The sequence below is a fragment of the Urocitellus parryii genome, chromosome 16 (assembly GCF_045843805.1).
Source record: "Urocitellus parryii isolate mUroPar1 chromosome 16, mUroPar1.hap1, whole genome shotgun sequence".
Lineage (NCBI taxonomy): Eukaryota > Metazoa > Chordata > Mammalia > Rodentia > Sciuridae > Urocitellus > Urocitellus parryii.
Genome location: NC_135546.1, coordinates 18,046,038 through 18,074,029, shown reverse-complemented (window position 1 = coordinate 18,074,029; position 27,992 = coordinate 18,046,038). Strand labels below are relative to the sequence as shown.

General features: G+C 63.8%; 2 protein-coding genes across 5 annotated transcripts in view; both read right to left on the bottom strand.

The window, feature by feature from the left end:
* On the bottom strand, positions 1 to 24,167 carry Slc41a3 (solute carrier family 41 member 3). Of its 4 annotated transcripts, none has more exons than XM_077793465.1 (11): positions 24,025 to 24,167; positions 19,951 to 20,249; positions 10,965 to 11,072; positions 8,703 to 8,774; positions 7,293 to 7,437; positions 4,669 to 4,815; positions 3,799 to 3,964; positions 3,012 to 3,091; positions 2,693 to 2,827; positions 1,332 to 1,480; positions 1 to 382 (listed from the first exon to the last, which is right to left on the bottom strand). In XM_077793465.1, exons 2-11 carry the CDS (start codon positions 20,221 to 20,223, stop codon positions 173 to 175), a joined length of 1,485 nt encoding a protein of 494 aa, XP_077649591.1. In that variant the 5' UTR covers positions 20,224 to 20,249; positions 24,025 to 24,167; the 3' UTR covers positions 1 to 172. The 4 variants fall into 4 exon arrangements, with proteins under 4 accessions (XP_077649591.1, XP_026270883.2, XP_026270879.2 ...); XM_026415098.2 differs by having other exon boundaries at positions 3,799 to 3,943; XM_026415094.2 differs by lacking the exon at positions 1 to 382 and having other exon boundaries at positions 736 to 1,480.
* Positions 24,168 to 25,972: 1,805 nt separating this feature from the next.
* Aldh1l1 (aldehyde dehydrogenase 1 family member L1) overlaps positions 25,973 to 27,992 on the bottom strand; it is a 28,715-nt gene continuing 26,695 nt past the window's right edge. Inside the window, 2 exon segments of the mRNA XM_077793473.1 lie at positions 25,973 to 26,055; positions 26,468 to 26,667. Coding sequence (XP_077649599.1) covers positions 26,000 to 26,055; positions 26,468 to 26,667 — 256 coding nt within the window. The 3' untranslated portion in view covers positions 25,973 to 25,999.

Sequence of the window (27,992 nt, the reverse complement as noted above, 5' to 3'; positions counted from 1 at the left end):
TCGGGGGCCGGCAGCTCCGCGCACGCGCACATGAGGCTCCGGGCCTCAGAGTCCGTCTCCGGCGTCCAAAGGGGCGGTGCGCGCGGCTCCGCGGTGGGGGCCGCTGCGGGGCGGGCGAGTGACCGCTGAGGATCCTGCAGGGGACAGCCAGCGTCCCGCCGCCCGGGCGCCGTCAGGGGGGGCCGGGGGTCCACGCGGAGCCGCCGCCCGGCGCCGCCCCGCCCGCGAGCGACCAGTCGGCGAGGAAGCAGAGCGCCAGGAGCCCGGTGCCCAGCAGGTCCCCCAGCCCCGTGAGGTAGGGGATGCAGTGGCTGTCGGGGTCCAGGCCCCGGTGCCACGTCAGCCGCACCGCCACCTCCGCCAGGTACAGCAGGACCACCACCTGGAGAGCAGGGGACACAGGGGACACAGGCAGAGGGTCAGGGCCGGCAGGGGCACCAGGCGGGCTTCAGGGGCGCCTCCAGCCTCCGGGGGCCGAGCCTGGTGCTGGTCACCACGAGGGCGCCGGGTCCCTGGGACCCCGAGCAGTGGGTGACACTGGGTCCCCTCCCGTGTGGCCAGTCCCCCTGGAACAGCTCCTTGGCGCCGCTGATGGACCCCAGGGCCACCTGAATCCCAGGCTTTTTTGTGGCACCAGGGACTGAACCCAGGGCCTCGCCCACTGTCCCATCCCCGCGTCCCTGTCCCGCCCATGGCCCCGCCCCCGCCCATGGCCCCGCCCCGCCCATGGCCCCGCCCCGTTGGTGTTTCATCTGGAGACAGGGCTTGCCCTTTGCTGAGGCTGGCCTCCCACTCTTGAGATCCTCCTGCCTCAGCCTCCCGGGCCGCTGGGACGGCAGTGGGTGCCCGGCTCAAATGCCCCTTTTTATAAGTTTCTGGCCACACAGGACAGGCCGCTCCGAAGCCCGGCTGGGGCTCTGGCTACAGAAGGCCACCCTCCTCTGTCCCTCCTGGGGGCCTGTCCCTCCTGGGGGCCCTTTCCTGCTCTGGCCTCCAGCAGTGCCACACAGACCTGCTGCCACCCACCTGCTGCCTCAGCTCGGTTCCTGAGACCCCACTGGGACCCCCACTAGGGTCTACGAGAACACTCTGCCCTGCAGCGCTGGCCACTTAGCCTTTCCAGAACCTTCCAGGGCAAATCCACACGCCACCGTCCTCCAGGCCACCAGCCCTGACCAGAGGCCGCGCATGTCTTTTGCAGCACCCCGGGCGGGCCAGGCCTGCCCTGTCCTCTGAGCCATGGACACTGCCACTGCACAGTGGCTCCTGAGGGCAGGGGACAAAGCCGGCGGCCTGACCCAGTGAGCTCGTGCGCTGGTCAGCGTCCTCACCTGGAGCAGGCCAGCCAGCAGGTACAGCAGCACGAAGGTCCTGCTGCTGGCCACCGCCGGCCCCTCCACCAGGCGGATGACGAAGAAGAACAGCAGGTGGCCGGGCACCACCAGCAGGAGCAGCACGCGGGCCGACGTGGAGTTGATCTCTGCAGGGACACAGGACCGGGCCCCTGTGACCGCGCGGCAGCCAGGGCCACAGCCTTCCCAGCTGACCCCACGGTGCCCGCCTGACCCCACGGGGCTGGTGTCCAGGAAGGGAGCCGAGTCACAGCAGCAGAGCACCAAGGGGCATTTCAAACTGTGACCGCCACCGTCAGCCTGGTGACACAGCGGGGCATTGTGGGTGCGAGAGGAGGGACAAGTCCCCCGGGTCAGAGGGCCCCTCAGGGACGTGACCCCGAGATCTCAGCTGAGAGCTACATTTTGGGGAGAAGATTCCGGGCACAGGCAAGAGAACAGGTGCGGGCAGTGGGGTGGGAAAGAGCTTGGGGACATCAGGGACACTGTGACTCAGCCTCGCTGCTTGACACGGGAACCTCCAAGGAGGCCGACAGGGAGCGTGTGATAAAAACAGCTAAGGTGACGGGGCGGGGTGGTGCCAGGGCCTCCCAGCCACTCAGGAGGCCGAGGCAGGAGGATCACAGGTTGGAGGCCAGCCTCAGCCACCTGGTGAGGCCCTGCCTCTAAATAAAATAGAAAAGGGGCTGGGGACCGGGCTCTGTGGGAGGGCACCCGCCTGGCATGTGGGAGGCAGTGGACTGGACCCTCAGCGCCACATAAAAATAGAGACACTGCGTCCCTCGACAACCAAAAAAAAAGGGGGTGGGGACGTGGCTGTTGGGTGTCCCTGGGCTCCATCCCCAGTGTCCCCCAAAAAGTGCAACAGAAAGAGCAGAGCTCCCCCCACCCCGACTCCCAGGACAGGACCAGCCTGGAGCTTGACCCCGAGGCCCTCGGGGTCCCCCCACTTCTCCCCGGCCTCCGCTTCTTCCTCCCCGAGCCTCCTATGGGCCTCCAGTGCCTCAGGCCTCCAGAGCTCCTTCCTGCCTCTGGGCCTCTGCTTCGCCGATCCCTGTCCCAGCACCTGCCCCTCCTGGCCCTCCCCACGCCCTGGGCCTGGCCCTCTGGATCGTCCCACAGTCCATGACCCAGGGCTCGTCTGTCTGTCCTGTCTGCTCCTCTGGACTCCCAGAGGGCAAGAAGCCACCTGCCCAGGTCGACAGACGGTAGGCACCCTGGACACGGGAGAGGACCTGGAGGAGGGTCACCTCCGCCTCAGGCGTCCACCGCTGCAGACACTCATGTCACTTGCTTTTTTAAGACAAAGTGTCCCCAGGGGCCTGCGGGGCTGGACCCACCTGGGCTGCAGAAGGTGGCCCAGGGCCGGGGCCACAAGCCCTTCATGGGCAGGGGCAGGACCCCGGGCGAGCTGCGGACGTGCAGGTAGGTGGAGATCCGGCTGCTCTGGATGGCCACCAGGTTGCCACCGACGCCTGCGGGACACGGGGAGCCGCTGGGCCCTGCGCTGAGCGGCCGCGACTGCAGGCCTGTGGCACCTCGGGGACAGGGACCGGGCAGGGCTTCCTCCCCTTGGCTTTCAGTTCATCTGAGAAAGGCCTGGCCAGGGGACCCGGGGGGAGGGGGCTGGGGACCCCGGGGACCGAGTGCGGCACCTACCGCAGATGACGGGGGTGAGCACGGCCATGCCGCGGTACCGCTGCTCCGAGAGCGTCCTGCTCAGGATGAGGCCCCCGAAGCTGGGCGGAGAGCAGATGGCGCCCGGTGACCGCGGTGGACACTCAGGCAGCCCCAGGGCTCCTCCAGACAGCTCTCGGGGCCATCCCCGTCCCAGCCTGCCGTGGCCCCTGGTGTCCCCCGTCCTGTGCCCCCTCACTGTCCCGGGGGCCAGCAGAGGACAACATGCAGACACCCTTCCCCAGAGGGACAGAGGCAGGGTCATGGGTGGCCCCTGGCCACGTGGAGCAGCCCTCAGGGAGGACACAGCCACCAGGACTCTGGTGCCCTCGGGATCCCGACAGGCTGCAGCCAGACCTGGGGCCTGGGAGGGCAGAGTGGCCAGGAAAGGGGCCTCGGAACCTTCTAGAAGCAGGGACGCCTGCACCACAGCACGAGACCCAGGCCCGAACATATCGGCAGGGACGGGGCGGCCCCACGGTCCCCTGCTAGGAGAGGGGACGGGCCAGCCGGGGTCCCACAGGGGCGCTGTCACAGTCCCTGCGGCTGCCGCGAGGCTCTGGAACATCAGCCTGGCCCTGTGAGGGGACTGGCCTCTGTCCACGGCCCCGGGTGGGCAGGGGGTGGGCAGGGCGGCTCCCTGAGCCTGGGCAGGGGCCGAGACTGGGGAGAAGGAGGTGTCACCCAGGACGGGAGCTGCCCAGGGACCCGCTGGCCCCGACCCGAGGCACCTCCCCCGGGGCCCCAGAGCTCCTGGCCCCGCCCTCACCTGCTGATGACCATGGCCAGGATGATGGGCAGCCAGCCGAGCCTCAGCACCCTGGCGATGGGCGGGTTGCGCTTGGCCAGGACGACCCACAGCGGGGTCAGGGCCACGAAGCCCAGGCAGACCAGCGGGGCCAGCAGCCAGCTGTCTGCAGGAGGAAGGGGACCGGCTGCGGGGGACCCGCTGGTCACAGGCCTGGCCTGGCTGCGTGGGCTGGGGACCAGGGACACTGCGAGCTGAGGGGACCTCTCACCCCTGTCCCACCAGGTGGGTGACTTCCCAGACACCGCACCCTGGGCCCCCACCTACATGGTCACCACCTCCCCCTGGCCCCCACCCAGGTGGTCACCTCCAGTGCCATGTCCCATGCCGACCAGGTGGTAGCACTTAAGGGACGACCCTGCCTGGTTCCCAAGCAGCCTGGGGGTGGCCCCAAGGACAGGAGGTGACGAGATCAGGAGATGCCACCTGCTCTGCCGGGTTAGCCAGGGGCCACACAGTCCCAGGGGTCCTTGGACCTGCTGCATGACTGCAGTCCCCGGCTCCTTCCTAAGGGGACAGGATCCCCTCTGAATGCCACCCCTGGGGCCCGAGTGCTCACCCAGCCTTGGTGGTGACCTATCTGGGCCTGGCCGCCGCCGCCTCCTCCTCCTCCTCCTCCTCCTCCATTTTTTTGGTGCCAAGGATTAAACCCAGGGGCACTGGACCCCTGGCCATGTCCCCAGCCCTTTATATTTCACTTAGAGACGGGGGCCTTGCTGTTTCTGAGGCTGGCCTCCACCTGTGATCCTCCTGCCTCAGCCTCCCCAGCTGCAGGGATGACAGGCGTGGCCCCTGTGCCTGCCTCGGGCCTGTCCTGGAGTGTCTTCCCACCTGTGTGTTTATAGAAGAAGCTGCTGACCACGGCCAGGATGGACAGCGTGATGAGGTCCCCCAGGCTGGCTGCGATGGGCGTGGCGATGTTGTCGGGGTTGACGCCCAGCCGCCGGGCGCCGATCACTATGCAGACCATGAGCACGCCTAGAGAGAGGGACAGGTCCAGGGAGGTCAGAGGGGACCTGCTGGGGACCTCCCCGCCACCCAGAGACCCGAGAGGGTGGGAGGAGAGCCCAGTGTGGCCTGGGGGGGCCGAGGAGCTGGCCAAATCACTGTCCCCCATCAGCGCAGGCGGCCCCCAGACCCCATCCACCTAGAGGTGACCTCACAGCCCCGTGCATGGAAGGGACATCCCAAAGGGAGGGCAGGGCCTGGCTCGGACGTGGCCTGCAGGTTTCTCGGGGGGACAGGCTGACCAGGGACAGAACCTGGGGGAAGAGGCAGGGGATGGGTAGGAGGGCACAGCGTCCTCAGGGCAGGGCTGGGCCAGGCGGCAGAGGCCCATGGGGTGGAGGCCCATCTCGGGAGCCCGGCAGGCCGTCCCTGGGCACCAGGACGCAACCTGTGGCCTCTCGGTGTCCTTGGGGACCTGAGAGGCATCTGCACTGTGACTGTCACACGTGGTCTCCTGTCCCCTCTCCCCACCTGTGACAGAGCCTGGCAGGCGCTTGCTTGGCCAAGAACCCGTCTCTGCAGTGTCCCGACACTGTGACCACCCTGTGGCCGGGAGTGACGCAGGCGGTTCAGTCCCAGCACAGGAGAGAGGGCCTTTCCAGAAAAGGGGAAGTGATCACTTGCGTCCTCAGCGCCACCTGAGACTGTCACCGCCAGCTGGTCTGAGCCACATCCTGTGACCAGGCTACAGCCCTGTATTTTTTTCGTGCTGGGGACGGAACCCGGGGGAGCCTCACCTTTTTATTTAGAGGCTGGGTCTCCCCAGGTTGCCCAGGGTGGCCTTGAACCCGGGACCCTCCTGCCTGCGGAGCCGAGGTCACGGGGTGCGCCACCGTGCCCGGCCTGGTGTTCCTGTGACATGCCACCCAGTTCAGGGTGAATCCAGTGCACGGCTGAGCTGGTGGGCCAGGGAGAGTCCCTGGGGGGTCAAGTAGAGGGACACTACCAGCTCGGGACAGCTCTTTTCGAGTCCCTACCACAGCCACGCGCGGTGGCCCCCGCCTGTCATCTCAGCTACTCAGGAGGCTGAGGCAGGAGGATCCCAAGATGGAGGCCAGCCTCAGCAACAGTGAGGCCCCAGCACTCAGGGAGGCCCTGTCTCTAAATAGAATATGGACAGGGCCGGGCGGGGCTGGGGCAGGGAATGGGCCCGGCCAGCTCCAGGCTGCGTCCCCGCTGGCTCCGCACCACCCGTGGACACTCCCCGGGTCAGCAGGGCCCTGCAGGCCAGGGACCGAGTCTGAGGCCCAGTGTGGGGGGCACAGGCAGCTCTGGGCGTGGTGAGGCCCCCACCCCAGCCATAGGCCACTCTGTCACCCTTTGTCCTCTGTGTGTCCCCAGCGCTGGCTCCACAAGCCAGTGACACACTGATGTCGACTGTGGTCCCCCGTCCCTGGGACAGCTCAGGCCCAGTGTCCCCGCCTTCCCCTCTGCTGGGCCTCGGGACAGCAGCAGCAGGACCGTCCCCAAGGCCCGAGAGCACCGAGTCGGAGGACGGTGAGACCCTGGGCCTTGGACCCCAAGGGCCCGGGAGGACACCGGCCGTGACAGGACGGCCACCGCGGGAGGGGACAGTGAGCAGGACAGTGCTGGGGCCTCCAGCGAGCGTCCCCAGTCCCAGTGGAGGCCAGGGTGTCAGAGCAGGGCCTCGGGGGCACCAGGCCACAGCCTGCAGCCCTCGACTGGGAGCAGTGTCCCCGTCCCCACGGCGGCTGTCCCTACTCACTCCAGCTGAGGGCCGGGCAGCCATCTGTGAGGAGCCGCTGCCCAGGGAGGGGACGCCAGGGTGGGGACGGGGACACTCAGGTGGGCTCCTGACAAGGCCCGTCTTGGCACAGGGACGAGCAGACGGGACGGGCCTCCCTGGCCAGGCGGAGCCCCTGGGTTGGGACCGCGCCCTCCACGGCCCCCGTCTGACCTCGTGTGGGCAGTGACCAGCTGGGGTTTGAGAGCTGAGGTCGGGCGTCACCCAAGTGGAGGGGACAGAGATGGGAGGGGACAGAGATGAGGGGGGACAGAGATGGGGAGGTAAGAAATGGAGGGGACAGAGATCGGGGGATGACAGAGATCATGGGGTGAGAGACGGGGTGGGGACAGAGATGGGGTGGGATAGACATCAGGGGGTGACAGAGATCGGGGGAGTGTCAGAGATGGGGTGGGGACAGAGATGAGGTGACAGAGATCGGGGGGACAGAGATTGGGGGGAAGACACAGATCAGGGGAGACAGAGATCGGGGGGGTGACAGATGGGAGGGGACAGAGATTGGGGGAGTGACAGAGATGGGGTGGGGACAGACATGGGGGTGATAGAGATGGGGTGGGGACAGAGATGGGGGACAGAGATCGGGAAGGACAGAGATGGGGGGGTGACAGGTGGGCCACGAGGCCCCTGGGCTCTGCCCGCCCCCCACACCGCGGTCAGCGCCACCCGCCCGTCCATGGCTCACCGAGGGCGAAGGCCGCCAGGAAGGCGGTGATGACGCTGCTGGCGCACAGCAGGGCCACCCGGGCCACGGCCACCTCCTCCCTCGTCACAGCGCCCAGCAGCAGGGCGGCCACGGCAGCCAGGAGCCCCACCACGGTGGCCTGCAACTGTGGGGACAGGAGTCAGATCACCTCCCACCAGGCCGCAGGAGGCACCATGAGGGGTGGGGGGTCCCTGGCCACTGTCCACCCTGGAAGGACAACACCCTCAGCCCTGGACCCTGGAGACTGCCCCGTCCCTCTGCACCCACCGCGGCAGGACCTCGGGCCGCCTCAGCTGCTCAGGCCTCCGCCAAGGACCACCAGGGCCGGGGTGGTCAGGGCCTCGCTAAGTGGCGGAGGCTGGCCTCCAACTCACAATCCTCCTGCCTCAGCCTCCAGAGACTCTGGGGTTATAGGCGAGCGCCACCAAACCCGGCTTGAAATCTTAAAATCTAGCGCAATAAACTTGAATCATGGACGTGTGAACACTGGGGACGACACAGGCGCCGTGTCCAATCAAGATGGAACGTGGGCACGTAAAGATGGCCGGGGAGGTCAGAGACAGATGTTTCTGAAAACAAAAACAAACTCCTCGACATTTAAACCCGGAGGGTGGGAGGCTGAGGCAGGAGGATCACAAGTGGGAGGCCAGCCTCAGCAAGTCAGTGAGACCCTGACGCGGCTCAGGGGCGAAGCATCCCTGGGTTCAAAAAAAGAGGAAACCAAAATGCCACAGCGTTTCAGCCTGGCGTCCTCAGCACGCCCAGGACGACTGGCCCCACTGTCACCTCATGCCCAGGAAGCAGGAGAGCAAGGAGGCCGCTGGGGTCCTGCGGCCCCTTCTAGGGCATGGCCTGACTCGGGCCACCACTGTATACGTCCCACCACCTCCCGGTGGCCCTGGAGGACACCCTAAGTCCAAACCGTAGCTGCCACCACCCACACCATGGGGACCTCACTGCCTCCCAGGACCCCTGGCCCCGTGAGCTTCCTGCCCTCACGCTGGGCAGGGTGGAGTCCCACTGGGCGACACGGGGGGCCTCCCAGGTAACAGGCCCATCATGTGCCAACGAGGGGGACCTGTTGGTGTGGACAGGGAGGCGAGAGGCCACCAAGTGTGGGTGACTCTCGGAGAAGCCAGCATGGAAGGGAGGAGGCTGGGAGGCCAGGAGGCAGGGAGGCCTCCGGGTCCCAGGAGCAGTGTCCCCCGCCCTCGTGTGCAGAGCCTCCAGCTGCCCCACCAACAGATGGACGTGGCCAGCGGCTCTCGGAGCTCAGTCCAGAGCGTGGGGACAAGGGCACCGTGGCCCTCCCCCTTCCCGACTGGAACGATCCCGCTGCAGGTCCCAAGAGGACAGAGGCCGTGTGTCCAGGGGTTAGGGGACGCTCACCTGGACCAGGGCGAGGTTGCTGCTGATGACGCGGTGTCTCTCCCGGGGGCTGTCGATCTGCCCGGTGTTGGCCTGGGAGGGACAGAGCAGGGCGCAGGTGGGCGGCCGCGTCTCCACAGGGGCCCAGCGAGTGCCACCGCACGGAGACCAGTCCAAGGACTCTGACCCAGCCTCCACTGCAGGACGGGGGGACACAGCAGGGACCGCTCCTTGAGAACCGTGTGACGTGGGGTGACAACCTCCTGTCCTCCCCTGACCATCCGACAAACACGTCCCAGGATCCTTTGCTCCTTGATTTCTGGTACCAGGGATTGACCCCAGGGCCACTCGACCCAGGGCCACCTGACCCCAAGCCCCAGCCCTAGATTTTCTGATGTATTTACAGACAGAGTCTCGCTAAGTGGCTGAGGCTGGCCTCCAACTTTAATCCTCCTGCCTCAGCCTCCAGAGCCGCTGGGGTGACAGGCCACCGCGCCCGTCCTCAGTGCAGAACAAATGGTTCCACTCAGGGTCCCCATGGAACCAGCAGGAAGAAGCAGAGGAGGGCTGCAGCTGGGGAGGACGGGGGTGGGACGGGGACAGCAGAGGGCAGAGACAGGAAGGGGCTCGTCTGAAGGACTAATGGCCACAAACTGCAGGGATCTGAGAAAAGAGATGCACAAATCCAGCCAGGAGACCTACGAGGGACTGAGAGGGACACCAGAGATGTACACTCCCATGGGACTTCAAACCTGTGTTCTGTGGTGACACGGCACGTCACTCCTACGGCAGCTCAACTCAGGGGCCCTTCAGGGATGAACGACAAGGAAACGCGGTGCTTGTACCCAGTGGAATATTACTCAGCCACAAAGAAGAGTGAAACGATGGCGTTTGTGGGTAAATGGACAGAGCCGGGGACTGTCATGCTCAGCAAAACAAGCCAGCCTCCAAACCAAAGGCCAAGTGTCCTCTTTGATACGTGGACGCTGACCCAAGGGGGGGATGGCACTTCACTGGATGAGACGCAGGGGGGTGAAGGGGTTGTCACCTTCCCATGGTCACATAGGGACTCCTGCACTCCACCCTGCGCTGGGCTCGGCACGACTCCTGGGGACACCTTTCTCAGAACCCCCAGGAGGGTGGCCACACGCAGAGTCCCACTAGCCACCAACGTGTAGGGCCAGGAGACAGTGCCCGCCACCTCAGTGCTCAGACCTCACATCCCCAGTGTCACCCGCAGTGGCCACGCTCATGGTCACTGGCACCCATCTGTCGGGTGACTCCACAGTAGGGTTCCGGAGTCTCTGTGGGGGCCAGGGTGACCGTGTGGCCCTGCACTCCCGTCTACGTGCCCCTCGGCTCCTCTGCTCTTCTGGGCCTGGCACAGAAGCCATGGGGTGCCCATGGAGGACGCTGTCCCCTCGCGGCCATGGTTGGGCAGCTGACCTTTATTTGTTGACCTGTGTTTTCAGGAGGCGCCCTGAGCCAGCCGCACCTGACTGAGTCTCACACACACTTTCCCCTCTTGAATTTATTCCAGAAAACACTGAGGGCTGCCACCGGGTCCCTAACACGGTGCTGCAGCCGTGACCCAGCTCCTGGGCGGTGGCCTTAGTGGGAACAGGGTCTCTGCAGACGCCCTTGATCAGGGCGAGTCCAGATGGCTCAGCACGTGACCAGGGTTTGGACCCTTGCACCCAGAACACCAGCTGAAGACCAGGCAGAGATCAGGTGACGGCCGTGTGGGCCAAGGGGTGTCCCCAACGGCCAGAAGCCAGGAGAGGGGCCCAGGGTCTCACACTTGCCGCCTCCAGACCCAGGGGACGGTGTGTCCCGTGGCTGGAGGCAGCCGGTGGTGGTTCTGGCAGCCCTAGCAAACGGATCGGAAGTCACTGTGGCTTAACTGAGGTGCCATCTGTCCCCACCTGGATTTTGCACTGGTCCTGCAACTTAAGGTGACCTGCCATCAGGAGGTCCTGAACAGAGCCAGCCTCAGACCCGGGGCTTGGCTGGGAATCACACAGGCAGCCGGGGAGGGGTGCGTGCCACCATCCCAGCAGCTCAGGAGGCTGAGGCAGGAGGACTGTGAGCGGGAGGCCAGCCTCAGCCACTCAGCGAGGCCCTGTCTCAAAATCAACTCGGTGGGTCTTTCTCCTAAGCCCGGACCAGGACAATCAGCCCACTCCTCTCTTTGGAGGCGCTGGCCCTCCTTGAAGCCACCTGGGGGAACTGGTGGTGGGAGCGCTGTCCCCGAGCCAGGCTCCTGGTCCCCCGTCAACTTACGGCGGTGGAGAGCCGCGAGGCCAGCGTCATCTCCAGGTTCCCCTTGAGCCCCACGAGGGGTGGCACCAGCGTCAGCAGGTCCTTCACCTCCAGGAACACGGGCCAGTGCTGCAAGAGGGCGGGGGGTCAAGCGCCCGCCTGGTGTCTCCCCCGACGTCCCGAGAGCCTGTGGCGGGGACTTCCTGGTCCCCACAGAAGCCACCAGGCAAGCGACGCCTTGGGTGGCTTTGAACTAAGCACCAGGTCAGTGGGGCTGGGGACACTGCGGTCTCAGTGACAGCACCAATGGGCCTGGGCCCCCCTCTCCGGCCTGTAGCGGGCAGGGCAGGGGACAGGGCAGGGGACAGGCCCAGGACCTGGCTCGCCTGGTAGGAAATCAGTGCAGAATTCAAAGTGACAGGGTCCCGGTCACATCTGCGCAGCCAGCTGCTGTGGGGCAGCGACCCCCCTCCCACGGGTGAGGGGCCCTGGTGCCCTCTGCTCCTGGGCAGCGAGTCTGCGTCTGTCACTGTCCAGCTCCGAGCTGGGCCTTCGACTTTTGGGGGGTTGAACCCAGGGGTGCTCGACCGCTGAGCCACACGCCCAGCCCTTGGCTGAGGCCGGCCTCCAACTTGTGATCCTCCGTCTCAGCCTCCCAGGGATCTGGGATGACAGGTCTGCAGACCCTGAATGTTTCAAAGCACCTGCGTGACGGAGACGCCACCTCAGCAAACACTGACAAATTCACACAAGCTGGGCGCAGTGGCCCACGCCTGCCATCCCAGTGGCTGGGGAGGCTGAGGCAGGAGGATCGCAAGTTGGAGGCCGGCCTCCGCAACTTCGTGAGAATCTGTCTTAAAATATAAAAAGGTCGGGTGTGGTCAGTGGTCAATCCCCCCTGGGTTCAATCCCTGGTGTGTGTGTGTGCCTTTCTCTCTCTCTCTCACACACACACACACACACACAGATGCACAAACTAAGAAAGAAAGAAAGAGATACACATTTTGAGAAAATTGGAAGAAAAAGATTTTGCAGAGAAGAAAACGACGCTTCCCTCCTTAACGTGCCATCAGGTTGCTCCCTGAAACCGACTCCCGACACCCTCCGGGGCTCACAGCCTCCTCCACCAGCCTGGCCTTTGCCTGTGACCGACACAGAAGTCGCCTGGTTTTGCGACTCTAGGCCTAAGGACAGGCCCTGCACCTGTGGGGACGCTGGTCGCCGGCTCTCCTTCCCGTCCCTGGTGGAGACGCGCCCACCCACCGCACCTCTAGGGGGCGCAGGCGCCATCTCCAAGCCGCCCTGGCTGTCCTCCTGGGGATGGTGACAACAGGACAGTGGGGGTCCCGGGAGATGTCCCCTGGTCAGGTTCCCCCTCACAGTGGGGACTGGGGAAGTTATAAGGGGGAGAGGGCCTCATGGAAATAGAAGGGAGACCAGAGGTGAGGAGAAGGGGGCTCTGGGAGTGGCCCAATCAGGTCATGTGCATGCACCAGGTGTCACCAAGTGCCACAGAGCACCGTGTACAGTCCTGGCACCAATACAGCAGGGGGAAATGGAGTCGCAACAGTGCGGGGGGCTCCTTCCTGCTCTCACCAGGACTGGACCCAGGAGCCAAGTGAGACAGGGCCTCACTGAGTTCCGAGGCTGGCCTCCGACTTGTGGTCCTCCTGCCTCAGCCTCCCGAGGGGCGGAACGACAGGCGTGCGCCCCTCCACGCCCTCAGACCTCCGTTTACTGCTCCTCTGCTGGGCTTCGCCCTGACCCCCACACAGCGGGCACTCCAGCATCCGGGCCCAGGTCACAGAGGAAAACAATGTCACCGGGCAAAGGCCGAAGCCCTTATCAGCACGGTCCCTGCCTCCCTGTATTCCCGGCAGCATCAGCCCCAGGCTCCCGTGACACAGGACACAGAGTCCCTCACATGCGTCCTGGGGCGGCCGGCTGGCTCACCCTGTCCTCTCCCGCAAGACTGTCACAGGCAGCAGGGACAAGTCCAGTGACAGGCACCGCGGGCCTGCACAGGGGAGGTGACCAGACCCAGTGTCGCCCCTGTGCACCCCGTGGAGTGCTCGCTGGGTGTCCTGCAGAGGCCCACCTGTGGCCCTCTTTCCTGTCTCGACCCCTCCTCGTCCCAAACCTGACAGTCAGACTTTTGTGACCGCCCCTCAGCAACACCTAGGCCTCTGTCCCTGTCACCTTGGGATGGGGCACAATGCTGCTTCTGCCATATGGGGTGGGGGTGGCTGAGCCTTGGCCATGACTACCCCGGTCTTCCTCGCTGTCCCAGCCTCACCCTCCAGGGCATCTTCGATACTGCTCCAAGGACAGACTGTAGTCACACTGATGTGACTGTCACCCAGCCACTTACAACCACCACTGCCAAATCCACACCCGAGCAGGTGCTCAACCGACAGGTCCTCACGTGGTCCCCAAACATACGGGGGGACTCTGCTCGTGGATCATGGCATCAGAAGTCAGAGGCAGCTGGGCACAGGGCGCACACCTGTCATCCCAACAGCTCGGGAGGCTGAGGCAGGAGGACTGCAAACTGGAGGCCAGCCTCGGCCACTGAGGCCCTGAGCTGCTCAGCGAGGCCCTGGCTCTCAATAAAATGTAACAAGGGCTGGGGACGGGCGCAGGGGTTAAGGCCCCCGGGCTCCATCCCTGGCACCAAAGAAAGAAAAGCTAGGAATCAGACGAGACGGAGGGTCCACGAGATCCCCGTCAGCGCTTCCCTGTACACCCAGACTGTGTGTGTGCGTGTGCGTGTGCAGGCGTGTGGGAGCGCAGTCCTGATGGAGCTGTTTATTTTCTTCATCTGCACGTGCGTGGCGCTGGGGTGGGCCCCGGCTCTGGCCCCGACACTGCTGTTTCCTGTCCCATGGGACTTCATGGGCCACCCACCCCGACACTCGGGCAGCGTCCCATTCCTAAGTGTGACGGCCTCTCCTGGGTGGTGGCTGCCCCGTGTCCCCTTGTCTGGGCTGGCGAGGGGCAGGCAAGTCCCCAGGCCACCTCACCTCTGCAGGTGGGACCCTCAAAGACCAGGGAGCAGCCTCCACGAAGCCGTGGGCAGCACCCCGCGTCCACCCTCCCGAGCAGCTGGACCACAGGCCTGCGCCCGCCCCTCTCTAGGTTCCCTAGCGCAGCAGTCGCGCCACGGGGACGTCACAGCAGGCAGCAGACACCCCTCACTGCTCCAAGTGACGTCACCCGAATCACACTCAGGACACACAGATCTCAAGGTTCAGGTGCAGACCCCAGACCCCGCCAGCCTGGCCCCCTGGGCCCCCGGTGAGTCCCCCCAGCTCTGTCGAGGGGCGGCCGTGCCAGTGACCTGGCCCTACAGGACAAGGACACAGGCTCCCAGCTCTCAGCAAGGTGGGTGCTGCCTTCGGCCCACTTTACAGATGGGGAAACTGAGGCAGGGAGGTGGGAGGCAGGCCCTGCCCGTGCCCACACCTTGGCCAGGACGGGAGCCGAGCTCCAGGAGACGGGCTGCGCTGGCCAAGCCTGGGGAGGGACGTCCAAGTGACGCTTTGGCGCACAGATGCTGGGTGCACAGGGGACCCCCCGACGCCCAGGTCCGAGCGCACGCCCTCCCCGGGCCCCGCACCCACCTGGACGGCGTTCATCAGCAGGCCCGCGGCCATCATGCCCAGGCCCGACAGCAGGATGGGCACGGTGACCTGGCACGTCGTGGAGAGGGGGGTCTCGGGGGGCACCCCGTGGGGGGACCGCGTGAGCTCACAGCTGAAGCCTCGCAGCTTCTGGCCCTGGAAGCGGAACTCCAGGTTCAGCTGGGTGACCACCATGGCCAGGCGCTGGCCACATGCCCGGGCGCCTCCGTCACCTCCTCTTGCTCCACAGCAGGACGCTCGTCCCCAGAAGTCCAGGCACAGAGGCCTCCGGGAGGGTCAGTGGCCCGAGCCTCCGAAGGCTCCCGGCAGGTCCTGGGCCAAGGACAAAGCCCAGGAGCAAGGAACAAAGGCCACTGTGACAGCCAGCCTCGTTCTGGAGACTGCCGGCACGGGCTGTCCACTCCCTGGCGGTCAGGTCGCCCTCGGAGAGTGGCTTCGGGTCAGCTGGGACCTCCCTCGGCCAGCCTGCCAGGGAGGCTCCCCGTCCCTTGGCGGCGACCTTGAGAGTGTCCAGGGGCTCAGCCCACGCTGGCGGAGTGGACAGAGAGCCCACGTAGGGCTGGCCTTGGTGACCGCCCCGGCGAGGGCCGCCACCTCCCTCCACCACGTGCCCTGGTGGCCCTACCCTGGGCAGGGAAGGGCCTGCTGAGACCTCGGTCCACAGCCCACCTCCCGGGCGGCCCAGGGTCCCTGCAGGTCAGGGCCAAGGACTCTGAGGGTCTCCAGGAAGGACGCCATGCCCTGGGGTCACTCGATGGCAGTGTCCAGGGGCCCACGGCCACAGCATCCCGGCTCTCCCTGGAAAGCCCGGGTGACGTGTCAAGGTGACCTCGCTTCCTCCCACTAGTGGGGTCAGGCCCTGCCCTGCACACCTGACCAGCAGGACAGAAGGGCCACCCGGGGAAGCCCTGCCTCCTGTGGGTGGACATGTCCCCCACATGCTCCTCGGGCACCAGCAGTGGAGGCTGGTTGGGTCTCGCTCAGGGGCCTCAGCCTGCAGCAGCCCTGGGCACGGGGCTGGACACAGCCTCCTGACCTGGGGTCCCGGGCTCGTGGGCAGCCGGCCACTCCCCTGCGTGCCCCCTGGTCCTGCGCCCGCCACCCTGGGAGCCAGACGGGTACCTGCTTGTCGCCCTGCAGGAGCTGCGTGGGGCGGAAGGACGGGCTCTGGGGCCACAGCAGAGACCCGGCTGACCAGGGTGGCCTCCCACCGGTCACTAGCACACGGCGGGTGCTGGGGACAGCTGGGGACAGCTGGGCCCCGCGCGCTTCTCACCAGCTTCCTGTTGCAGAGGGGACCTGCCCCAACCCGACGGTGACCACCCCTAGCTGGACACCACGTCCCTCACCCGGGCCAGCTGCAAGCCACACAGCGCCTCTGCTGTGACCCGTGGCCGCGCCGTGTCCTCCACACCAGAGCTTGCTCTCCGCGAGAACAGGGCGCCCAGGAGGTGGCTGTCCCCCGTCCCCGGCTGTCCCCTTCTTCCCTGGGAAAGGGTGACAGAGCACTCCACCATCTGGAGAGACGCACCTGCCATGAGCCCCTGAAGGAACTTCCTGGGGACCCACTCTGTGCCTCCTGCTGGCCCCCAAGTCCCCAGGCCCGTCCCTGTCCCTATCCTACAATGCTCAGGGCCGCCCTCTGCATCCCGCAGACCTGTCCCGGGCCTGGGGACACGGCCCGTCCACCGCTCTCACACGCACAGAAAAGTCCAGAAGGACAAGAACCACGAGGTCAGCTGGCGCTCTCTGGCTGCAGGGGTAGGACTGTGAGCGACTCTGGGCATCATCCCCATAACGTGACAAGATCGCTTGCTTTCTTATTTGGGGGCCCTCGTCCACTGAGCCCTGGCCCCAGCCCTACTTACCTCTTATTTAGAGGCAAGGCCTCACTAACTTGCGGAGGCTGCCTTGGACTGTGATCCTCCGGCCCCAGCCTCCCAGCCTCCGGGATTAGAGGCCTACACTGCCAAGCCCAGTGCGGCCACCTGCTTTCATAACCATCAAATCGACTGTCACCAGAAATAAATGAAAAACTGTGACCTCGTGAGGGGAAAACCCTACTGTCCTGAGACCCTTGAGGACATCAGGGTTCAGCGTGGCCCACTGGGTCCCGGTCCAGAGGGACAGACCCCCAGAGGGGACAGAAGAGAGTCCTGAGGGCTGGGCTGGCAGCAGGACCGCAGATTACCGCGGCCCGCGACCTGTGGGGGGTGCGTTTTAGGGGGGGGTTTCCTTGGAGAGCCTCACAACTGGAACACGCATCATGGACTCGGCAGCAAGAACTGCTGGACACCCGGTCCCTCTCTCAGGGCCACCTCGACCCGGGCAGGTCCTGAGGCAGGTGGCCGCGCTTTTTCTGTTCCGGGGTTGAACCCTGGGTGCTCGTCCCCTAGCCACACCCCAGCCCTTTTTGTATTTAGAGAGAGGGTCTCACTGAGCTGCCGAGGCTGGCCTCCAACTCACGATCCTCCTGCCTCAGCCTCCCCAGCTCCTGGGAGGACAGGCGTGGGCCACTGTTCCCGACTGAACGTGACCGTGATGCTCTGCTGTCCCAACACTGGGGGACACACAGGGCTTCCAGTCCTCCTCGTCCTGTTCCCGTGGACAACATGCCTCTCACACAAGTCCCAGCCCTCAGTTCCCAGCAGCCCTTGGAGTCACTCGAATGGGCTGCTCCCACCCCCCAGGAACCAGGTCCCCCGCCTGCTCCCCCATCAGCCTCCGCACCCTGTGCCCAGTCTGCTCCCGGGCGTGGCCTCCCTGAATGGCACAGAATGTTCCCCGCCAGGCCGCGTGGGGGACATGTAACTGCTGTCCCCGTCACCCCTGGTGCAGCCTCCCCCAGGCGGCCCTCCCACCCTGCCCAGTGGGGTGGAAGGAGGTGACCAGAACAATTGTCATCATGAAAAGGTGACCCAACCGTGACCCAGAACAGCCGTCAGCTCTGACTCAATGCTCTTTGCTGACCAGCGGGTTCCTAGTGAAGCCAAGGTCCCCTGGCAGGCTGCGCTGTCCCCCCGAGGGGAGACCATGACGCGGTTCTCCCTGCCCAAAGGACAACCTGCTGCTGTTGCTGTTGGCACCAGGGGCTGACCCCAGGGATGCTGACCCCTGAGCCCCGTCCCCAGCCCCTTTTTCTATTTTATGTAGAGACAGGGTCTCCCTGAGCTGCTTAGAGCCTCACTAAGTGGCTGAGGCTGGCCTCCAAATTGCGATCCTCCTGCCTCAGCCTCCGGAGCCACTGGGATGATGACTTACTATTTTGTAGATGTGCTGCGTGAGAGTGACGGGACTTACAAAGTTGTTAGTTCCTGTCTCTTATTGGAGGGTCCCCGAGAGTCCCTGATAAAGAACACCACCCACCCAAGGGTGCATAAGGGACCAAACTCCAGGCGGTCATCCCAGGGGGACACTGGCCAGTGGGCACTGCTTTCTAAGCTCCCAGGCCAGGGCACAGTTGCCCACCTCTCGTGCCTCACCATCAGGCAACAGAAACCAAGGTCTCCACGGCCCCCACCACGGCCACCCAGGCTCGCCGGTCACTCCAGCCTCCGGAGCCCAGGCAGGTCCGACTGAGCCAAGCCGCAACGTCCCACGGTGGCCCAGGAGGAGAGCGGCCCACAGAGCTGCAGGCCACCTACGCGTCTGCCTCAATTAGGGGGTGCTCCCAGCCCCTACCTAGGTCACAGGGGACATGTGGACCTCTGGGTGTCACCAGTGCCACAGGCCAATGACTCAGGGAGTCCTGGGCTCCGGGGAGACGCCCGCCCCACACTCAGGCCGGCAGGGACCTCTCAGGTCCGCCTGTGGCCCTCTCCACCCTGGCCAGGGCCTGCTTGGTGGGTTGGGGAAGGGTGTCCCCTGTCCCCTGTGAGTGTTGGTGTGAGGACGTCAGTGTCCACTGTGCGGAAGGCCTGAGGCGGCCCTGTGCTGCCTGGAGAAATGAGGGACATGAACGGCTGGTCCCCTCCCAGCTCTGCTCCCGGGGATAAGATCCCTGGTCACACCCCCCTTATCAGGGCCGGGCACTGGGCCTGCTGGGCCTGGGCGGCTAGCCAGTCACCACCATCTCCCGTCCCTCCCTCCTGCTCCTGATGCCACTTCCCTGGCTGCCCTAGATCAGGGGTCTGGTGCCAAGAAATCGCTGCTACGATGGTGCCAGGGAGGCACACCTGTCACCCCTGGGACTTGGGAGGCCGAGGCAGGAGGATCACAAGTTGGAGGCCGGCCTCAGCAACTCAGTGAGGCCCCGTCTCCAAAAAAAAAAAGGGGGGGGGAGGGGCTGGGGACGTAGCTCAGTGGAGCACCCTGGGTTCAACCCGGCACCAGGGTCCCCCACCATTTCTCCCCTCTCCCCACACAACTGGTGTCCTCAGACTAAGGCCCAGAGAGGGATGGGGGAGACCCCATCCGGACACAGAGGACGACGGCCATGGCAGGAGGAGGCTTCAGGGGGAGCCCCTCAGGGCCACACCTCGCCCTCACTGCCCGCTCTGTGGCGGCTCCTGCAGCCCAGGTGGCCTGTCACACAGAACCAGAGGGACACGGGCCGCGGGTTTCTGACCCATCTGCACAAGAACCAGGCCTCGACCAAGAGGCGAAATCACGTGGGGTCACCGCCGTCTTTAAACGGGTGCCCTGTTTCATGGAGTTGATCTTCGTTTATTTTTGTGGCTCCAGAGATTGAACTCGGGGCACTGGACCCCTGGGCCCCGTCCCCAGCCCTGTTTGTCTCTTCGTTCGAGACGGGGTCTCGCTGACTTGCTTAAGGCCTCACTTTTTACTGAGGCCGGCTTCGAACTCACGATCCTCCTGCCTCAACCTCCTGAGCCACTGGAATGACAGGCGTGAGTCACGGTGACTGCCGTGATCCACTGTGCCCAGCTTTTATTTATTTTCTTAAAAAAATTCTGTGAAATAAATGCACATAGGCACCATGGCCCACGCCTGTCATCCCAGCAGCTCAGGAGGCCGAGGCAGGAGGATCGCAAGGTGGAGGCCAGCCTCAGCAGCTTAGTGAGGCCCCAAGCAACTCAGGGAGACCCTATCTCTGAATAAGACATGCAGAGGGCTGGGGACGGGGCTCAGTGGGTAAGTGTCCCTGGGTTCAATCCTGGGGACCAAAAAGAAAACAATTTTGAGACTCAGCACCACCATGTTGCTCGCTGTGCTCTGGCCTCGGCCTCCTGCGTCACTGGGACGACCGACCTGTGCCGCTCCCTGACTGTCCTCTGAAGCACCACTCGGGTCACACCGAGTCCCTCTCACTAGACCTAAAGGAACCTGGCCCAGGGTGGAGGTGGCCCCCGTCCTGCAGGCAGGACCCTAGGCCCAGACCCCGCCCCTGCACTCTTTCTTACCTGGAAGTAGTTCAGCAGCACGCCAGCCCAGGACAGCCCCAGGCCCGCAAGGACAAAGGGCAGGGTCACCTGCAGGCAGATGGTCAGAGCTGTCTCCCTGGTGGGCGCGGCCTCCTGGGGCCTGGAGGGCACGCGCTGGCCGTCAGGGACCCCGAGGTGCCCATCTCCGGAGGCGGCGGGGAGGCTCCCTGTGCTGAGGGCAGGCGACACCTTCAGCTCCTCCAGCCTGCCACAGCCTCCCAGCCTCCGCGGCCGGGGCTCCGAGGCTTCCATTGGTGCAGCCGGCCCGCAGCTCCAACCTGGAGACACAAGGAGAGGTGTGGGCAGGTCCCACCCGGGGCCCTGTGTCACACCTACAGCCCCCACGTGGCCCCGCACTCCTGCCTACAGCAGCGGACTTCAGATGCGCGTGAGATCAGACACCCGTGGAAGAGCACCACACACCTGTGAAGTCGGCAGATGTGAAGGGGGCGGTCCCCCCAAAATGCCCACCTTAAGAGCAACCAGAAAAATCAGGCTGGGGCCTGGAGCCCTGGCCCATGCCTGTCATCCCAGCAGCTCAGGAGGCTGAGGCAGGAGGATCGAAAGTTGGAGGCCAGCCTCAGCAACTGAGTGCGGCCCTAAGCAACTCAGCGAGATCCTGTCTCTAAATAAAATGTAAAAAGGGCTGGGGACCGGGGCTCAGGGGTTAACTGCCATGAGCCAGGCTGTAGGGACAGGGACCAGACAAAGTCCACCGTACACCAGACGCCACATCACGTGGGCAGCGATGTTCCCATGGGACACCTGGTCCCAAGGAAGCGGTCGGGATCAGCACCCTTCAGTTTGGATGACACTGGGCCTTGGTGTGTTTTCTGGGTGACCTGCCACCACAGGGCACCCCTGGGTTCTATCCTGGTGAAAAGTGTCCGGGACACAGGGCAGGTGAAGGCAAAGGAATTTCCAAAAATACTAAGAAACTAGGTCAGGACTAGGAGGCGGACGCCACCAGCAACGCGCTCCTCGCCCCTGGGAACGACTCCAGGCTCCAAGGTGATCAAAGGAACCGGGTCTCTCCGGACAAACCCAAGGCTGTGGGCACAGGCACCAAGTGCAGCCACGCAGCCTTGGCCAGAAGCCCCTGGACCCAGGGCCACGTCCCAGTCCCCAACCCAGAACCAACTGGCGAACAACTAGATCCTGCAACCTCCGCTGCTCCGAGACCATGATCGCCTTCCTCTCTTTGCTCTTAAATGGGGTGAGATTCCTGAGATATTCAAAAGAAACCAGATAGCAGTGAAATTAAGGAAATCATGGAAAACAATGCCAAGGATCCGTTAGCAATAGTGGATAGGGTGGTCCTTGGAACCTGTAGGCACTGGTTCCACGACCCGCTGTGGCTATCAAAATCCTGAACTGGGCATGTGCGCCCGCCTGTCATCCCAGTGGTTTGGGAGGCTGAGGCAGGAGGATCCCAAGTTGGAGGCCAGCCTCAGCCATGGCAAGGCGCTAAGCAACTCAGGGAGACCCTGTCTCTAAATCAAATGCAAAACAGGGCTGGGGACGGGGCTCCGTGGTCAAGGGACCCTGAGTTCAAGTACATGGTACCCCCCACAAAAAATTTGCCAATGCTACATAGTTTATTATACTGTAGTGTTTAGAAAATAAAGAAAAATGTCGGTATGTGTTCGGCAGATGCAACTAAAAAATACTTCTGACTTGACGTTGGTTGAACTCACAAGTAAGGGACCCAGTGGACACGGAGGCCAAATGGACACACATTCCTACCCATCAAATTGGGGTTTTTCTGGCCATTTTTAGCCTAATGGAACCAGGTCAGTGGAACACTGTGATTACCGTGTGCACACTGAGAACGCAACAGGAATCGCGTATTAATTTACGGTCCTACTCAGATTTAAAGCACTTTGGTCTACGGGTAAGCAAGCAATGCTTACATGTGGCTCAAGCGGTAGCGCGCTCGCCTGCCATGCGTGCGGCCCGGGTTCGATCCTCAGCACCACATACCAACAAAGATGTTGTGTCCGCCGAGAACTAAAAAATAAATAAAAATTCTCTCTCTCTCTCTCTTTAAAAAAAAAAAAAAACAGAAAACAATGGAGAAACTAGGGAAGGACGGGCCTAGGAGTACCCCCTCCCTAGCGGGCAGCAATTAAAACCTCGCCTCACCACCAGGGGGCTCCAAAGCTGAGGTCCCCAGAAGGGAAGGCACACTTGCTATGGGGGTGGTGAGTCTATCCATGCCAAAGGCCACCTGGCAGTGACCATGCAGGTCTCACAGTCCTACTTGTGCCCATAGACAGATCTGAGCCAGGGTGAACCTTGGGGAGCAAGGGAAGTCACCTGGGATCTGTACTGAGGGGGGACACTGTGGCCAAACAGCAAGGGCCTCATATCACTGCAGATGGTGGTCAGAGGCCCCTGGGCCTCCTTGGGAGTGCTGGGGTGTCACTGAGCATTAGCACACAGGTCAGGAGTGCAGATTAGGGGTGACATGCCTGCTCAGTTACTGTGAGCAACAAGAGGATAATAATAATTTAACACACTGGGCTCTAGAGGATGCGAAGAGGGCGCTTTATGGTCAGGGGTCCGAGCCCAGTTCCACTAACCCCCAAGGATGTCAGACCCAGGTATCCAGAAGGCCATTGGTATCCGGAAGTGTCTGATTTACCCAGTGAGGCTGGCCTCAAACATGGCCCTCTGGGTGCCCATTCCACACATCCCTCTTGGGGATGATGGGTCCTAGCACACCTCACAGACTAGCATCCACCCAGGTCCAGGGGGCAGGGACATCCTGGACTACACCAGGCAGGCCCAGGTTCTGCAACCCCAAACAGAGGACCACACTTCCCCTTTCCACCCTAGTTTCACTTTTTGAGGTTTCCTTTACCTGTGACCAACTACAGTCTGAAATTTCTAAATGGAAATTTTCAAAACAAAACAGTTCCTGAGCTTGGCGATCCGTTCCATTCTGAATGGCAACCGTGAACTCTCTCCCAGTTCTGCCCGCTTCTAGCATGGGAACCTTTTCTTTGTGCAGCGTGTCCACCGTGTATAGGCTACCTGCCTGTTACTCACTTAGTAGCCATCTCAGCATCTGTCAGGGTCAAGTAACCATTATCTTACTGACGAATGGCCCCAAACCACAAGTGCAGCGACTACACTGGCAATTTTAAATACCTATTCTGTTATAATTGTGCTGTTTTATGAGTAATTATTAACCTCTTTACTGTGTCTAGTTCATAAATTAAACTTCATCATGGGCAAGTAAGAAAAAGCACAGTACATACGGGGCTTGGTACTTGATGTTTCAAGCACCTATGGGTGGAGGGCTTCCTGGGACTCCAGGGAGGACGCCTGGACGTTCATCACAGGGACCTGGCCTGTCCCTACTCTGGGTTCACTCTCCTCTAAGCTCCAGTGCTGCAGATCAGAGATGCCTCAGATAGGGCAGCCTCAGAATCGTCAGGAGGCCTGTTAGGGACGGGGGACTCCCAAGAGCAGGCTGGGGACCTCAGGGAAGTCATCTGAGAACCAGGTTTAAAGGATCCCAAGTGCTGGGTTTTCGAAGGCAGCCTCTCCTGGCCGGAGGCACCTGGGGAACCCTGACGAGGGTGGTGGGGACAGACAGGTTCGGGTGGTGGGGACAGATGGGTTCGCGGAGCTCTGGCGGAGTCCACGTGGGGCAGTTTGCTCAGCCAGCCCCGGGGATGAGCTGGGACCTCCAGGGAACGTCCCCGGGGTCCTAGGGGACTGCGGGGGGCTGCGGGGGTGTCGGGGCAGGACAGCCGCACATACTCCGGGCCACCGAGCGCCCAGGTTTTGCAGGGGGGAGCGCCCCAGGACCCCCGAGGGGCAGCCCCGCCGCTCCGCAGTTCGGGCTCCGCGCTCCTCTTTCCCGGGTCCAGCCCAGGCGTCCCCGGCCCCCAGGACCCCCTCGGACCCTCCCCGTCTTCTGCTCTCCTCCGGCTCGGGCCCTCCAGTCGTGGTCCCCCGCCCGGGTTCACTCGCCCTCCGCACACGCCCCGCTTCCCCGTCCCCACCCTGGAGCCCAGTCGGGCTCAGCGCCGCGCTTACCAGGTCCTCCTTCGGGCGGCTGAGGAAAAGAAGCCGCCGAGGGCGCTCCGGGCGCCAGGGAGGGACCTGGGACTGGCGGGAGGCGCGAAGCGCGGGCTTTAGGGCCCAGCTCTTCCCTGACGGAGCGCCGCGGCCAGGGTGGCCTGGAGGCTGGGGTCCGGGGGCGGGGCGTATGGAAGGGGCGGGGCCACGCGATGGGAGGGAGCACCGGTAGAGGGCGGGGCCTCGGGAGCTGGGAGCACAGGAAGGGGCGGGGCCTCGGGCGGAGCCACGCGGCTGGGGTCGGAACAGGGAAGGGCACTAGGCCTCAGGGCGGGAAAACACCAGAAGGAGGCGGGGCCTCAGGAGCAGGAAAGACGCCAGGCCTCAGGGCCTAGGGGCGGGAAGCACGAGAAGGGGTGGAGCCCCGGGGAATCAGAGGAGGAGGGGCCTCAGGGGCGGGAAGCACAGGAAAGACGCCGGGCCTCAGGACACAGGCTGGGAAGGGCGGGAAGCGGAGGACGGCGTGGCGCCTCAGGGCCCGGAAGCGCGAAAAGGGCGCGGTGTCTCGGGGGCGGAAAGCAGGGAAGGGGCGGGGCCACGTGGCTGAGGGATGGAGAGCAGAGAAGGTCTGAGGCCTCAGGGGCGGGAAGCAGGGAAGGGGGCGGGGACAGGGGGCGTGTCCACAAGCTGAGGGCGGGAAGCAGGAAAGAGGGCGGGGCCACATCTGGGGGGGCGGGAAGCTGGGGAGGGGGAGCAGGGAAAGGCAAGGGGTCTCAGGGGCCGGAAGCACGGGAAGCAGGTGAGTCCACGTGGCTGAGGGGTGGGGAGCAGGGAAGGAGGCGGGGCCACGTGGCTGAGGGACGGAGAGCGGGAAGGGGCGGGACCTTAGGAGCGAGAAACAGGGAAGGGGAGGGGCTACGCGGCTGGGGGCGGAGCGTAGAGGGCGGGGACTCGTGTGGGCGGGGCGACCCAAAGGGAGAGCTCTAGCGAAAAGGGGCTGAGGCCTTCGCGGTGGTCCCCACACCCCCAAAGCCGGCTTTCGTCAAAGTCCACTTCCTTTTTAAAAGATCTCTCTCTTTCCGGGGGTAATTTTAAGGAGAGAAAGGCCAAGTGGGGCTTGGCGGAGACGCGGGCTGCAGGGCAGCGAGCTACAGGTGGAGCTGAACTGCTCCTAGGGAGGCATGGCCGTGCCCAGCAGGGCCAGCAGCCTGGGAAGGACAGAGGGACCTTCGGGGAGGCGTGGACACAGGGAGGACCGGGGGTGTGAGGCTAGGATGCCGAGGAGACCGCTGTGGGAGGCGGGCCCCAGGGGCAGGGGCGTTGGTGCTGGGGACCCGCAGGATGGGTGCAGCTGGGAGAGCCCAGGGCTCCCCAAGCAAGGAGCATCTAGGGCCTCGGGGACACCGGGACAGACGCCCAACACGCGAGGGGTCAAAGACAGCACCGTCTTAAGCCTGACTGTCCCCAGTGAGTGGGTGGGCGGGGCCACCGTGGAGTCCTAGGTACGTGGGTGGGCGGGGCCTCGGGGTCCTGGGTGCGTGGGTGGGCAGGGGCCTCAGGGTCCTGGCCAAGCACAGGAGCTGTTCCCCAGCAAAGGGCACTTCTGCAGCCCCACTTCCTCTTAGGCACGTTTTCCAGCGTCACCCTAAGCTCTTGCACCCCTGAGTCCATCTCAGCACCCGTCTGGGAGCCTGAGCTGACCACACCCTCGCTTCAGAGTGACTACGTGACTCCCCTGGTGGCTCAGTAGCCCACGCGGACACAGGGAAGGTGCTGGTCACCTCTGCTGACATTTATTAGCCCCGCAGGCCCCGCCCCCTTGGCCAAGGGCCACTGTGATTGGTCGGGAGCCGGCTTGGGGACTTCCCGCAGCGGCTCCAAGTGGGAGGCTCCCCATCTGGGAGGGAGGCTGAGCTGGCCTCCCTAGGGAACGTAGGTCAAGGTGACAAGGGGTGCTGCAAGGACAGGTCATCCTTCTGAAGGCCACTTCTGTTCAGTATTCAAAAGTCACCGTCTTGACCCGCAGGTACTCATTCAGGGCCGCCTCTCCTGCAAGACACCACAGGCTGCTGGGCCACAAGGCCACCCACTGTCGTGGGGGATGCCAAAGCGTAAGTGGCTGGGGCGTGAGGTTGGCTGCCTGCACTGGAGGATGAGAAGCGGGTGCCCGGGGAGGCCGCTCGCCTTACCCCGGATGTCCTGGGTAATGAGTGGACGAGGACTGAGTCTCTAAGTGGCCCCTGTGGTCCCCCTGTGGTCCTGCCTTTCAGGCCTGCTGTCTTCCGGCCTCTGCCCACACCAACCCTGTGGCCTCTCTGAGCCTTGTGCCCTGAACATGGCCCCTGTTCTGAGGGTCAACCCCTCGCTACACTGAGGTACCCCAGCATGTGGCCCAGGTCGGGCCTTTGCAAGTGTTTGTTGAGTGAATAAATGAAAACAGCCCTCCGGCAGGTGAGATTACCCAGGTCCTTGCCAAATCCAGACTGCTTGAATCCTCCAAAGGGGGCGGCCACGTCGGTCTTGTTGTACGTGTTCACGAACACGGTCCCAGCTGCCAGCTTGTCACTGACGTACAGGGCCTTGTTGATGTCCCGGGTGAAGACACCGGAGGCCAGGCCAAATTCTGTGGCGTTGGCCCGAGACAGCACACCATCCATGTCCCTGTGGGAAAAGTCCCAAGAACTCCCTGACCTGGGATCCCCTCCTTCCCAGGGCAGCGGGGCCCACTCCACGCTCCCTGCTGCACATGAAAGGAGAAGTGGCCCAGGGTTGGCCGGGCGCAGTGGCCACACCTGTCCTCCCAGCCGCTCGGGAGGCTGAGACAGGAGGATCACAAGTTCAAAGCCAGCCTCAGCAAAAGCGAGGCCCTCAGCAGCTCAGTGAGACCCTGTCTCTAAATAAATTTCAAAAGCGGGCTGGGGTGAGGCCCAGGGGTCCTGTGCCCCTGCGTTCAGTCCCCAGTCCCCCCACCAAAAATGGGCCAGGGTTAAAGCCGGCCTGCAGGAGGCAGAGTAGAATAGGAAAGAGGAGCCAGGCGTGGTGACAGGTACTGCTCTCCAGGCCACCAGAGGCTGAGATGGGAGGATCGCTAGGGCCCAGAAATTTGAGACCAGCCTGGGCAACATAGAGACCCCGTCCTGGGAAGGACAAATGAGAGAGGGAGACCAGAGACAGAGTCACATGGTCGACACCAGGGGTCCTAGGGCAGAAGAGGAGCCCATCACAGGTAGAAGGGCACATGTGGCCACTGGAGGTGTCTGACGTTCAATAGAAATCAGATTTTTTTTTTTTTTTTGTATCAGGGATTGAACTCAGGGGCACTTTTAAACCCCTGAGGCCCATCCCCAGCCCTTTTGAATATTCTATTTAGAGACAGGGTTTCTCTGAGTTGCTCAGGGCCTCACTAAGTGGCTGAGGCTGGCCTCCAACTTGCGATCCTCCTGCCTCAGCCTCCCAGCCTCCCTGCCTCTGCCTCCAGCCACTCCTTCTCATCCCACGAGGCCGGCTTTGCTGACTGCTTGACCGGTAGAACATGGCGGAAGAAATGATCTGGAGATTCTCAGTTCAGATCCTAAGGATCCCTGCATATGCAGCTGGCATCTGTGGGAACCAGGGGTCGGGACCTCAACCCGGAGGCTGCCATGCTGGAGAGCGAGCCTTTGGTGAGCGAGGTCCTGAGCCCAGGTTAGCACGGCCACTCCCAGCAGAGGTGACTGGCTGTCCCCAACCTGAACCAAACTGCAGATTCACAAACGCAGCACACTCCTGCTGCTCTCTGAAGCCCCTCCGTTTTGGGTGGTCTCACCCCAAAACAGAACCCATCAGGCCGCAGGGAACACAGGGAGGGAACAGGACTGTGTCTCCCTCACTGTGGGACTTGAGGTCACCTACTCCCTGGGGGACCAGCGCCCCTGGTGATGGGAGGAGCCTCTGCAGGCAGCTCAGCCTGTGTCCCCCGCTTCCTTCTGGCCCCTGGGGACCACCTC

Excerpts from the sequence above, each read along its gene's own strand:
- Slc41a3 (XM_026415094.2), bottom strand. The coding sequence starts at position 20,223 with ATGGAAGCCTCGGAGCCCCGGCCGCGGAGGCTGGGAGGCTGTGGCAGG. Across the intron at positions 4,816-7,292 it reads CCTGGCGGCCTTCGCCCTCG|GCGTGCTCATGGTCTGCATA; the intron begins GTGAGCCATGGA and ends CCCTCTCTCTAG. Across the intron at positions 3,092-3,798 it reads CTGGCCATGGTCATCAGCAG|CTTCGGGGGCCTCATCCTGA; the intron begins GTGAGGGCGGGG and ends CTCTCCGCCCAG.